General features: G+C 40.0%; 1 protein-coding gene across 1 annotated transcript in view; it reads left to right on the top strand.

The window, feature by feature from the left end:
* The window catches only part of adgb (androglobin), a 37806-nt gene that overhangs the window by 2032 nt on the left and 22105 nt on the right, over positions 1–13669 (top strand). The window contains 10 exon segments of the mRNA XM_053337163.1: positions 501–677; positions 2975–3114; positions 4779–4865; positions 6304–6428; positions 6465–6470; positions 8277–8353; positions 9189–9363; positions 9792–9885; positions 10518–10668; positions 13285–13330. Coding sequence (XP_053193138.1) covers positions 501–677; positions 2975–3114; positions 4779–4865; positions 6304–6428; positions 6465–6470; positions 8277–8353; positions 9189–9363; positions 9792–9885; positions 10518–10668; positions 13285–13330 — 1078 coding nt within the window.

Here is a 13669-nt window from a genome sequence, read left to right as displayed (position 1 = left end):
CAGGTTAAAACGCCAATTGAATGTTTTATTTGACATAAAACAACATAACTATTTACTATTTTGAAAAGTAAGGACGAGTAAGAAATATGTATGCAACTGCTGAGTGCAGCAAAGATGTCAAAACAAACCCAAAATCTGGACGGATGTGAAGTCTAGCAAAGACACAGAGTAGTAGTTATAGCCTTGTTGAAGGCCTACACAAGTGTCACAACATCATCTTAACAACCCTCCATAACGTCAAGCAGGGAGTGGCCTGTTGAACCACTGCAGTCAGAAAGGGAGGGGTTGTAACACTTCTTGATAGCAATTATTGATCAGCACAAGGATAGTGTAATTTAGATGCCAGACAGAGTGACGTTTGATTGACAGAAATTAATTATTATTGATTAATGGAATAACATATCAGATAACTGAAGATTCAGCCAATAGATTTACAGATTGGTTGGTATAGTAGTCATTAGACTCATGATTACTCCTTCTCTCCTTCCTCTTCTATCAAGCTGATGAGGTGGATCATCAGTGAGATCTATATTGTTTGGACGCTGTCTAACAGCGAAGCTATAGAACAAAATGGCTGGAAACCTTGGGAGCATATCTACTCACTGTGCAAGGTGGTGAAAGGTCATGTGCCGCTCTACAACAACTATGGGAAATATGTGGTCAGACTCTATTGGATGGTGAGTCTAACACACACACACACACACACACACACACACACACACACACACACACACACATTCATACATACATAGTCACCGATCCACTGGAGGCGTTGTCTCATTTACAGTAGGATGTCTATTTGGTTTGACCTTTACTGACATGACTGACTAACATGCTCAGAAACTCTTAACAGTCTTAACAGTGCTGCAGATGAAGTCACTTCTTCACACTGACACAATGTTAATCACACATTTTTAAAGGCACACTTGAGGCAATGAGTATAAGATCGCCTAAGATTGCATTGTATTGTTCAGTGGACCCCACAAAACTCAGCAGATGAGAGGGGAGTGGGGATGGACTGAGGGTGGTGGGGGTGGTATGGATGAGAAAGACATATCCACTCAGAGTTCGAATCAATCAGTCTCACTGCTGTGCCAAAAGTGGCTAGGCGTCATACGTTTCCTGATGAATAGATATGGCTTAACAAGAGTCAGCTGCTTCTCGGAGAGCAAGGCTCATGTTGGATATCTACGCCTTGTGAGTCTACAGCAGGCACAACCCTGGGAGGGCTTCATGCATTGCAGTGCCATTCATTTTAACTGTGTTTAAGTGTGAGGAGTTTACAGATTTTTGGCTGCACAATAAAGGCCATTATTGTACTGGGATACAGCTCGAAGTTGCTGGTCTGTGAGTTTTAGTGTGTGTGAGTGTGTTGCCTGCCACAGATATGTCAGTAGTGGACACTACATCATTGTGTCGTTCCAGCAAGGGAGCTTCTTCCTGTACAACAATATGGGTCAGTGAGAGAGTGAAAAAGACAGAGCTAAAAGTGATGGTTCTTTCTTTAACACTGTGACTCTTGCCTTGACAAACACGCATGACACAGTTGTAGGCAGCAGTCCCTGTGCCAGCCATAGCACGCTAACAGATGGTGGTTGAGATGGCATTAAGCACCCAGACACCCCCTCCACCCCCCTTGACTGTTTTTCTTCATAGGCTACTCCTCTTCTTCACCAATCTTTTGTTTTACAACCGTTTCCTCCTTCACATTGCTGTGAATATCCATCCCATTATCATTTTCTCGCCCTGTTTTTCGCATTGTATTTTATCTCATCTATGAACATGTAGCTCCTCCTCGAGGTGATGGTTTGACACGGAAGTGGAAGAACAAGCAAGAAAGAGAGTGTCCACATTGTATGTACGCTTGCACTGCATGCCCATATTACTCTGATAGATAAGGAGAGGCACAGCTGTGAACTGACAGTCAGATTATCGCCTGCTTACGCTGCTCTTTCCTATAAGCAGTGTGAAACTCCCCCAGACATCCAGTAGACAAACAGTACTACTCACAGTATGTGAAAGCACTGACGCAACACAAGGGATGCTAAGACGTAAGCATACAGTTGCTAATGCTAGGGGACATGTTGGAACCAGTCCAAAACCAGTCCAGTCCAGACCACAGAGATTCAGAGGGAAAATTACACCAATATCACACCTGTGGCACACTTGGAAATGTGATCATACAATCACAGTAGGTGTGTTAGAGTAGTTTCAGTTTTGGCCAATCACATGATTCCCTCTTATTCCCCCCAAGTGCAGCTCTCTGAGAATGATCAAGTTATAAAGGCCACCTAGAACACTTGTATGAACGTGATTGGATGTTACTACTGTAGTCAGCTGGTTGTAGACCAGATGATACATCAATGAGACAATGATAGTGAACATGAATGAAACTGCTGATATCTGATCAGCTGATGCCAGCACCACGTCAGTGCTCTGCCTGAACCTTTTAATCCTCCTCACTGATCTGAGAGTGTGAATACACAAATAAAATTACTATATTAGTTGTTAAAACACACAATATTCTATCAGTTGGCACCATATTACAGATATATCTCTTTTTAAGCTTGATTCATTTTTGTTGACTTTGAAACCCCCGTCATGTTTTTTGTGTAAATATGAAAAGTTATATTTGGAAAGACAGTTGTCTCCATATGCATATGCATATGCATATGGAGAATTTTATAGAACAATAAGGATTACCTTTATTTGTTTTACTTAAACAAAATAAAGGTGGCATTAAATTACATTTAGCTTCATTCTACAATAATGTCACTGCTGCATATGAAAGTGGTGCAAATCCTAGGTAACCTATAATAACTTACATTATAATAATATGCACATAAGTAACAAGTATAAAAATGAATCATGATAATATAATGACTTTTTTTTCCAAAAAACTACTATTTAAGATGGATTCATTGTTGCTTCATTGTTGTATCTTCTCTCTTCTCTGTATTTTCCTTGCTTTTAGGGTGTTTGGAGGAAGATAACAGTGGACGATTCCATGCCATTTGACGAAGAAAACAACCTGCTTCTCCCTGCCTCTACCTGTCAGTCAGAGCTGTGGCCAATGCTGCTGGCTAAGGCTCTCATTAAAGTTGCCAACACAAAGTGAGTTACTGTGCATTCCAACAGTCTCTATAAGTCTCTATAAGCATCTCAGTACAGCACCAAGGAGTTGGGAAACAGTCGTTATGGTCTTAAAGTAAAACGGCTTAAGAACGGATTCAAACTTACTCAGTATATAGTGTATACCCACTATGCAGGCTCTGATAGGATCATTAGAAAGAAACACAGTAACACACTAACTCTTTGTAGTCACGCTGTACACTGACCCTGTTTAAATAAAGCAGGGTAGTACTATTGTCCAATTTCTAATGCCTTGTTTCAATACTTGCAGTAATTTATCTGAATGTGTTTTTGGGAAATTATTTATTTAATTGAAACGCACAGCGCTTTGTTTCCAAATTTAGCTATGATGACAGTGCTTGCAAAGATGTCCAATGTGTCACACTAAACTACTGTATAATGACTATAGAAGTTTAAAGTTACTTGAGTTATTTTCCTAGATAACAAACATACATGTAATATTTACTTTTGTAAAACAGAAGTTAACTACACATTTTAAAGAACACATGTAATAATAATAATAATAATAATAATAATAATATTAATAATAATAATATTAATAATAATAATACATTTAATTTAGACAAAACAAGAACCCCCATAGAGAGCCTTTTGCTGACTTAGCCAAGCCTTTACTTGACCTAACTTTATGCCTTAGGCTGTGTTGAATTTGGTGACTGACAGGTAGTCTGCATGTCTGTGATGGGGCAACATGGCGTGTGTAAAGGTGGCTGTTCCAGTGTAGACAGAAGATCAAGACATAAATGTTTCATCCAAGACAGGAAACAAAGAAGCCTCTCTCCTACTGAATCATTTATAAACTATATTGAAAGTTCTTAGTGCTGAACTAGCGCCAAACTTTGACCAGGTGTCTGCTGTGGCTCTTTAGAAAACCTGTAGTCTCTTTTAATGAAAAGCTAAATTTGATAACTCCTTCACTTGGTGCTGAGTAGCTTTTTTGTGCTGCCTATGGACTGTGGTGTTGCTGATCAAGTCGTATTGATTTCACTTTCTCGGATATCATGACTGTAGACTGGACAGGTTGGCCAGAGCATCCCAAGAGGACCAATTAGAGCTGCTGCAGCCATCTGTTTCAACTGAAAATAGTGCAAAGGATACCACACTCTCTTACAAACTCCTCAAGATCAATTCTAAGAGACTTAACTATTAGTTGAAATTCCCCACGTATGACAAATGTTGAGATTTAGAACATAACCTAAGCTAGTGTCCTTGACATTCAGTTACACAGACAGCAGAAAAATCCTTGCTTGTTTGTTGAACTATGGTAGCTGGTATTTGTGCATTTAATGGTCTGTGGACCATTAAATATTATATAGACCATGTCCATGGATTTTACAAGAACAGTCAACAATCCATTGTTTTGGTATTCATGACTCAGTGAAAATGATCACAAATCACTTGCTTTTAGAAACAGCAGAGTTTATGGAGGTCAGGTACCTTTTGCTGCCTTCGATGGTGTCAGTCCAAAGCACAGTGATAAAATAAAATGAGAAAACACGCTGTCGTTCGTCATTTTTGCAAAGAATATAAAGTGATCCAATTCACTCTGGTTTGTTGCACATTTGTCTTTTAGTCTTTGACTTGGTTGTAACTGGATTTTATGTCTGTGTATTTTTGTTTCTCAGTATAGTGTCAGAGGTCTGCGGAGAGATGGGTGAGCTCACCTTTATACACACCCTCACCAGCTGGATCCCAGAAATCAGTCCAATTAAGTAAGATCCTCATAGGTCTGCTTTACTATTCCACATATCTGTGTCTTCCTCATCATCATATATGATCCTCTTTATTTTGTCTTCACTACTGGATTTGTCATTCTCTCCTTTTGCTTTACATTTCTCCTCTCTGTAAAACCAAAAAGTAAAAATCAAACAGACTGTTTAAATTTCAGGCTGTTTTCCACAACAAAGGCACTCACTGACTGACAAGCAATGCATTTTCCCTTTGCTAGTTGACTTTTGTACCATGTATACTGAAGCAGTCATGAGAATATCTTAAGTATACCTGTCTACAGTAATGTAGAAAGTCACACTTTAGATACAAATGTCTGGTCTAAAATGGAAACATAAATATATATAATAATAGGGGGAGAAGATGTTGTGTGGAGTGGAGAATCTCAGCTTGTCAGTGATGGAACTTTAATGGGGCAACAGTGTTTTGGAGTAGAGCTGGGGAGTGTTATTGTCTCTGGCTCAGCAGGTTAGCTACTGCTAGTGGGTTGCCTCGGGACTGAACATGTACAGGTATTGAGCATGACCATGGTTGTGTTTCAGGTTGATTCATGACACACAGTACACACAGTCCTATGTGCACATACCAACACATAGAAATGATTTATTTAATAACATAACTTGACCTAGGTAAAAACATACACACCAAAACAAAGGCTAATCCCAGGGTCGCCACAAGGGGTGCCGACTAAAAAATGAGAAACACATGCTGTAATTAAAGCCAAATCTAAACCAGTGGGCAGTAGAGAGAGATGACAGTGGTGACACAGATATTTTTATGCAAGGAGGACATATGAATCCTCTTCTTATTAGAGTGATCCAGTTAAATGTTCAGCGTAGTTGCCCTTTAAACAAAGACTTCAATAAAACGACAGGACTGTCACTCTTACTTTTTCCCACATCACACATAAATATGATATTCACTGTTCCTGGCCCACTAACCTAAGATATTACCCTAACATTACCACCACTGCTGCTTCACATCATTCTGTGTGTGCAGAGATGACCCATAAGTCTCGAGGCAAAGAACCAACTTCTACATCCTGTTTAGGCTCCGTCCAGCTTAATACTTTACTGGTTTCTTCAGTATGATAAGTCGTGTCTGTGAGCTTCAATAAAAAACTGTGTATATTATATATTTATTTATTTATATAAGTGCTGATGTGAGAGCTACAGCCAATCATATCACAAATAGAGGAGCAGTATTGTAGCAGGAGCAAAAATAGACAGGTTTCATCTGAGTGTTGTAAGCTGGAAAATAGATATCAGCACTTTGTTTTTTTTTTACATTTTTGCATGTTAAAACTGATAAGAAAAAACAACACCAAGACAAAAGCATCACACACAAAATACAGTTGCAAAACAAAACAAGGAAAATAGTGAATTAATATATTATGTCATATTATGTTTAATCACCTCTCAGGTCTGTATACCTGGGAAAAGTGTGGGATTTCTTGCAAGACAGCATTCCCATATTTACACACCCAGATGACAGTTTGCCAGAAACGGAGCCTCAGACTGCATGTCCAGCTGAAAGGAGGGATTCCAGCCTAACCGACAGCAAGATCCAGCTGCTGGAGAGAGAGAAAAGTAAAGGTCTGTGTACTTCAGTCAGACATACAAACCACACAAACACAGAAAGGCACACAATTGTGCACACATACATTCCTGCAAACATAGATCTCAATTACACACCCTGCTTATACATTTAATTCAGTTAGTTAAATCAATCATCCATTATACAATGCTTTTATTGCTCAGTTTATCAGCAACCTGTTTAAATGTGATATATTGTATATTGTGTATATGTGTGTGTGTTGTGTGTGTGTGTGTATATATTTGTAGGTATGTATGTGAATGCATAGTGTATGTAAATCTCTATTTTCCTCCCTCAGCATCCATTATTCAACTGGTATGGAGCATGACAATGAATATTTCATTCTCATACAGAAACTAGCACCTATCAGTGATTAAATTATCATAGTAGTGCTGATCCTCATAGCTTTGCCACCTACTCTGGTGATTTATGACCGGAAAACTCCCGGCCTGATGTGACTATTGTGCCAGTCTAATTCTACAGATTTTTGAGTTTTGGTTTCCTGATTCATCTTTCCTGTTGTGTCAAGAATCACTTCCTGTTTTCCCAGATTCATATATTATGGAGTATAGTGTACGTAGGTTAGTGTGTGTATGGTGGACTATAAATAAACCAGCAGAGGGAGCAGTGGAAGGGTGAATTATTTGGTGTTCCTGCAGGGCAGAGGAGCCTCCCAAGACAAGGGTGGTCATCCGATGACGGTTGAAACATGTCCTCAAAAAAAGAGCAAATGGATTGGTGTTATTTCAGGTCATAAAGGTAGAGAAATCAATGCTTTATCAAGGAAGGTTTTATTAATTTTATTATTATAATTTTTTTCACTTGTAGAATGCCAATCAGAATGTGTTGAAAATAGTGTCAAATGATAAAGAGGAAATAATGTGGGACACTTTTATGTGTGTGTGTGTGTGTGTGTGTGTGTGTGTGTGTGTGTGTGTGTGTGTGTTTTTTTTGTGCATTTTGTAGATTTTTTCATTTTGTATTCAGTATATCATTATTTTCAAAAATACAACATGACATTTTGTTACAATTGGCCACTATATAAATATCTTTCTATATCCACCAACCTGCTCTTGCTGACACTAATCTGCCCCTTCCTCTCCTCTGCAATCATGCTTGTTTACAATGATTAAGGTGTTGGAGATTAACATAATGTGAAGACATGCACGCACAAAGTGGTATTAATTGACAGAACATTTATGCTTTTGGGAAATGCACCACAGAGTGTTCACATACACACATCGAACCCACACATACGCACAACTCAAACATTCTTTCTCTTTCACTGTTTCAGCCCTCACATTTTATGCAGTTGAAATGCATAAATCACTACGCAGCAGAAGAACCACTTGTGCGTTCAATTCTTAATGTGTAGCCTTTATATTAATCTAGTGCTCCCATATCTGTCCGCCATGGTCCTTCAAATTGATTTTCCATGTCTCCTGGCCCATGTGCTCCTTATATGATGTACTCTAAAATGCACCATAGGGGGCAGGGCCATCCATAGATAACCTAGATACTGTCTTATTGCCTGTGAAGGCAGATAGTGCTTTTTGAAGAGAGATAAAAGTCTCCAGGAGCCCGCTTGACTCTGATTTGAAAATGTAACTGTGCATTTTGTTGTCAGCTTTAATTTGCACTGGTATATAGTACACAAAGTTTTCACTTCATCATAATGTTTAGTCTGAGATAGTCAGAAATAGTAGTTCACACATGTTTGTTGCTGTACATGTTTTAGTCTGTGTGTGTGTGACTTGCCTGTTGGGGTAATCTATGTCTTCTGTGTGCATGTTTCTCAGGTACCCCCGAGGTAGCTGTGTGTGCTAGCTACTACCCATTTCAGCTGCATAACAATTCCTCTGGGTTTGGTCTAATGGTATGTGATTTCCTCTTTTGTTGGCTATTCATACACTTGCTATTCAATGCAAGTTTTGTACTTCAGTTACACTGTTGTGATATACATTTTCATGGATGCAAATGTGTCTCGTAAAAGCCTGATCCATAACAGTGTTACACTTAACTGCAGTCATACTGTTACCAGACATTTGGGTGCAAGAAAATTGGATTTCACAGACTGTAGAATGATGGTAGATATGCAATGCAGATTTGAAGGCGAACAGTTTCCTACTGTAAGACAAATGCTACATATACTGGATGCTGTCTGGCCAGAATGTGTACATGAGAGATGTGAAAAGGAAGAGCAACAGCAGATCTGATGTAAAGAGCTTTTTATTTAATTAGCTGACACATAATTGTACATATATTTATTTATATGTATATATGTTTCATTGTGTTATACTTTTAAGAATATCTGTTGTCTTTGTCACATCTCTTATGTAGCACAATCATGTGAAAATTATTGAAGCCCCATAATAACAGTGGGTGGTAGAGATGAAACATAACAGTGCTTGTGATCTGGGGGCATGTTGTGTTCTATTTGGATGCTTTGCCTCAACAGGCTTCTCTCGTTTTATTATTTACACCCATGCTGAACCTAATTGGTGGACAATTTCTAGTATTTTCCTGTGTTGGAGGTGTTATATCACCTCCATGCTCTGATCTTCAATCAGAATCTCTAGATTGTTGAACTTGATTCACCTGTAGAGTTGGTTACAGATGACAGTGATAGTATAAATATTTGTGTTCATGTTTAAGAGTGAGTATTGCATGTACATTAATTCCTGTGCATTTGTCTATGTGTGCGCATGCAGGCTAATTCCTCAGAGTTTCTACGTCGGTATGGCCTTTCTTTGCTGTACAGCCACATTGTCCTCTTGACCAGAACCCGGGCATGCCCGTTGGAGCCTCCACTCAAACCACCCCCTGTGCCCCAATGGAAGCTCATCCGCCAGCGCAAGGAGATTGTGATCACTGATGAACCACGGAGTGAGTGAGAGACAGGGAAGGGAGGCAGGAAATAAAAGCTGGTAAAATTGAGCTTGGAAAGAACAGGTGGCTAAGGGGAAACCAGGAGGAGGATGCAGGGGAGGATATCAAACAAATTGAAAAGCTCAAATTATGTGATAGAGTGTAGGTGAATGTCATAAATAAATATGACTAGAAAGCAAAGCGAGTGCTAATGCAGCCTGCAGGAGATTTAGAACTTACAGCACAGAGGGCATTCAGTACTGCATGCTTAAATGAAAATAGGAGGAGGATAGCTACAATATTTGAGTAGTGAAAATAGATGCTGGCTCGGGCATATCTGACATCAGCTGATCTCTCAGTGAGAAATTAAGTAAAGCGAGTCAGAGTGTGAAAAACCAGTGCTGGCATGATGTGTGATTTTTTTTTTCCCTTTATTCTTTTCACAGAGCTCCCTTTGTCAAAACCAGAGCAGTTCATCGAGGTTGCCAGCCCTTTTCTTTCCGACTGTGTCAAGAGCAGCGTTGGCCCAATCCCAGAGCTGTGTGTACACTGAAATGATCTAGAATTGAGGAATTAAATGAGATTAATTTTTTCTATTGTCCCGTTCTTCTCCTCATTTTTACTGGTTATAATTTTCACTATTCTATAGCTAGCTTTGACCACTCTGTGGAAGAAGGAAAGCAAGAAAAAAGGGTCCATATGGGGATCATCATGTTATTATTTTCAGCTTTTTTTTTTCTTCTAATATATATCTTCATCTGTACCTCATTTTCTTCCTGCAACAGGGCTAGGACACGGTGACAGCCATTGAAATATTTAAACTATATGGGCATTTTTTCTTTTTCCTTTTTTCGTGCTTCAGAGCCTACAGTGTTATAAAGATTGGTTTACTCCCACTTGACTATTACTAGACTGACAGGAAGATATGTTCCCTTACACTCTTTAGCTAAAAAAAATCACGGATCAAAGCGGTGTCATGGTAAAAATACTGTTCTTGTGTCATTGCATATCTACAGTGTAATATGACATGCATGACTCATTTGTAGATAATATGATCCTTTGCTTCTAAATGTGTTGTCATGAGATGTCATGATTATAATATGATGCTGCATGTATTTGAACATAACATGTTACATGAATGCGTGTCTCTGTATGTCAAGCAGAGTGAAGAGTGAGGCCAAGCAGAGCGCTCAGGGGAAGCAGTGCTACAGATCCCCTATGGTGTCGATTGCTGAGAGAGAGGAGACTGAATGCCGAGAAGGCCTTGAGCCTGATGCAGCTGAACGCACCACTAACTCAGCAAACAGCACTGACAAAACAGAGGTACCGAGAATTACTGTCCGCTATAAGCACAAAGGTGCCTTTATACATTCAACATATGTGTATTTAACATTTTAACATTTAACATTCTTGTGGTTAACTACAGAACCCTACTTAATTGTGGTAACCTGAGGCCATTTATTAAATAGACTATGAGAATTTGTGAAGCCCTCAGTAATTCTACATGTTCAAAAACTTTGAAAACTACTATTGGTCATAATAAATCCCCCTACAGAAATCCAAGACAGGGGCAGCTGTGAAAAATTTTGTTGCCTTTCCTTATTTCCTCACTTCAGTTCTTCCCTCACCACTCTGCAGTTGAAGGCTCATCAGAGTCACTCTGTGTGTCAGTGACAACAAGGCTGCCATCCCCCAGTCTCAAAGTCACTTCTGTTGTCTCCCAGCCAGGCCACCACTGACCAGGGGCACATCTGCACTAAAGAGAGAACCAGCGAGGGAAGGGGGGTGAGGGGGCGGAGTGGGGTTCAGAGCGGCAGCAGCAGAGAGACACACAGACACAGAGATGAGCATAGAAACAAATAAAGAGAATAATAAAGGGGAGACAACTGTGCTGAAAAAAAAGAAAGGAGGAAGAATGAAAAATGGAGAGAAAGTGACAACGGAGAAAGAAACGAGAGAGATGGGAAAAGAGAATCTCTGGTGTGTCGTGGCGGTGGTGAGCAGGCCGTGTGGGTTTCATACAGGGAGAGGTCGTGTACTGTGCTGATGAAAAAAGCAGTGCAATTAGATGGTGAGCCATCAGTGTCTGTGTCTCCTGGGGGGGTTCATTATTACACTTCACTCCTAGCATACAGAGAAAAAATAGAGTTCATATTAATCGCCCTCTTGTGTAACTGTGACCAGTTATAGAGCGGCTAGGCTAGGGCAGTATGGACACGCTAATTTGATGTGTCGTTTGATGTGTATGCGCACATGCACTCATGTGGATTGCATTTGTGTCATATGTGTGCCACATTTATACTGAATGTGTGTTTCCGTTCATCGTGAGCACGTGGTGGGTCACGTGTAGGAGGGTTTGTACTTAAATGAGAAGCGTTTTTTGCTGTTTTGACCCTTCCCTCTGTCTCTGTCAACCCTGACCAACAGAGTCAACCTCTGAGCCCAGCTCCCAGGAGAAAAGATGGTGGTGTCACATGATGTTCCTAATACCCTCAATGGCCTACTCACTCAACTTTAGTGTGGGTTAAAGAATTAGGCCCTAGTTTAAGCGTGCTGTTTTAACCTCCAATATTTATTGGATGTGGTTAATCACTGAATTGAACCAAAATCCCTCTGTGGATTCAGTTCACTTGTACCAGAGAACTACACTTCCCAAGTTCCAGTGTGGCCTCTTAGATCAATGCCTTTCCTTGTGCTTTAGTCACTCAGAAACTGTGAATAGGCACAGAAAAATGTTTTAGATTTGATTTTGTTTTATTTCTTTCATGTATGAATTTGACACCTGATACCTCAGGAGAAAATGTGAAATATGTCATTTGGAGAGAAAAGTCTTAACTCTGGCTGTGTAACATTAAGCCCTATGAAGTGCGGGATTAAAGAAACGCCCGCTCTTCCACCCATCAACCCATGACTGTGATTTAATCACAGAAAAAGAAAATAGCTTTCTCCTCCGAAAGCAGGAGCTTAAAATCCCTAGAGCCTTGTGTGTAAGATCTATCATTCTCAGTGTCCTCTTACTGTACACAGGTAAGACAATCTAACAATCTAATAAAAGAACTTGGTGTGGGTGGACAGGACATGCCATGTCTTAGAGCCCAGCTCAAAGTTTCATGTACTCTCTCGTGAACAAATACTCTTTTTTTTTTTTTTTTTGGTTCAGGAAGTGATGGAGAGGAAGTTAAGTGTGCCTTCCAATCACAATGCCTCTTTTCCATCTGGCTGAGTACTTACTCAAATAAGTGGTGACTCACATACACACATTCACTCTGACTCATCAGAGTCTTGGCCGGGGTTGCTTTGAAGTTACATGACACAAAGCCACAATTCTTATTCAGAGCTGACTAAACTGTTGGACATTCACCAGGATTGCTCCTCAGGGGGGCATTATTTTAAAACAAACATGAAATGAAGGGGCTTTAAGGAAAAAGAAAGTTCATTCAGTTGACACAGGTGTTGTACCACTTCTTGCACATGGATCTGGCTTTGCTACCAAAGCGGCAACAATACTCTTCTCTGGACCACATCACTCCTTGCCTCGCTCAGACAGAAGAATATGGCATATGAAGGATATGTTAATGAATCATTAGCTATATTTCTTTATTTTGTCAGGCAAATGAGCATGAAATCAGATCCGTTGAGTAATTCCCCTCTAAGAGAAATATAACATGTTAAACAACATAATAACTCCTCATCTGTCACTGACAGTCGAAGTAAATTAGAGCTGGTATTCCCTGGTGGTGTTTTTAGCAGGGGAGGAGCAGCCCTTGTCACATTAAACCGTGCCTCATGTCCTATGGTGTTCAGCTAGAATGGTGCAACACCACAGCTGGCATGGAATCACTGGAGGGTGGAGGCGTATCTCTGGCAGTGTTACTCTATCAGTAACTCACTGTTCATGCCTCCCTCACTCTCTCTTTCTCTCTCTTTCTGTCCCTCTAGGTTACTGCAGAGGACAGGAAAAAGGACGATGATGACATCTCTAATGGTATAAGCTGTTCCTTTGCAAAGCTTGGCCTCTCATTTATGTTGAAAATAATCTGTGCCGTATCAACACACAAAATTGCCCTCCCCGAGGACAAATATCAGACTACCAGACTACACAGATGCTTGTTAATTTTGGTTTATTGGAAATGATAAATGTAGTGAAGGTCTTAGGTCTATTATTGGTTGATTTGAACCGCATCTGTGCAGCATAGCCCTATTAATGTGATTAGAAGTATTTGCATCCCTCGCCTCTATTCCCTCCATCTTTCTCTCCATGCCTCCATTGGTTGGCCAAGACACTTTGAAGAAGATGGAACTGAAATTATGCCTTATGACAACC

The sequence above is a fragment of the Scomber japonicus genome, chromosome 17, assembly GCF_027409825.1.
Source record: "Scomber japonicus isolate fScoJap1 chromosome 17, fScoJap1.pri, whole genome shotgun sequence".
NCBI lineage: Eukaryota > Metazoa > Chordata > Actinopteri > Scombriformes > Scombridae > Scomber > Scomber japonicus.
This window is presented reverse-complemented; position numbering and strand designations above follow the sequence as displayed.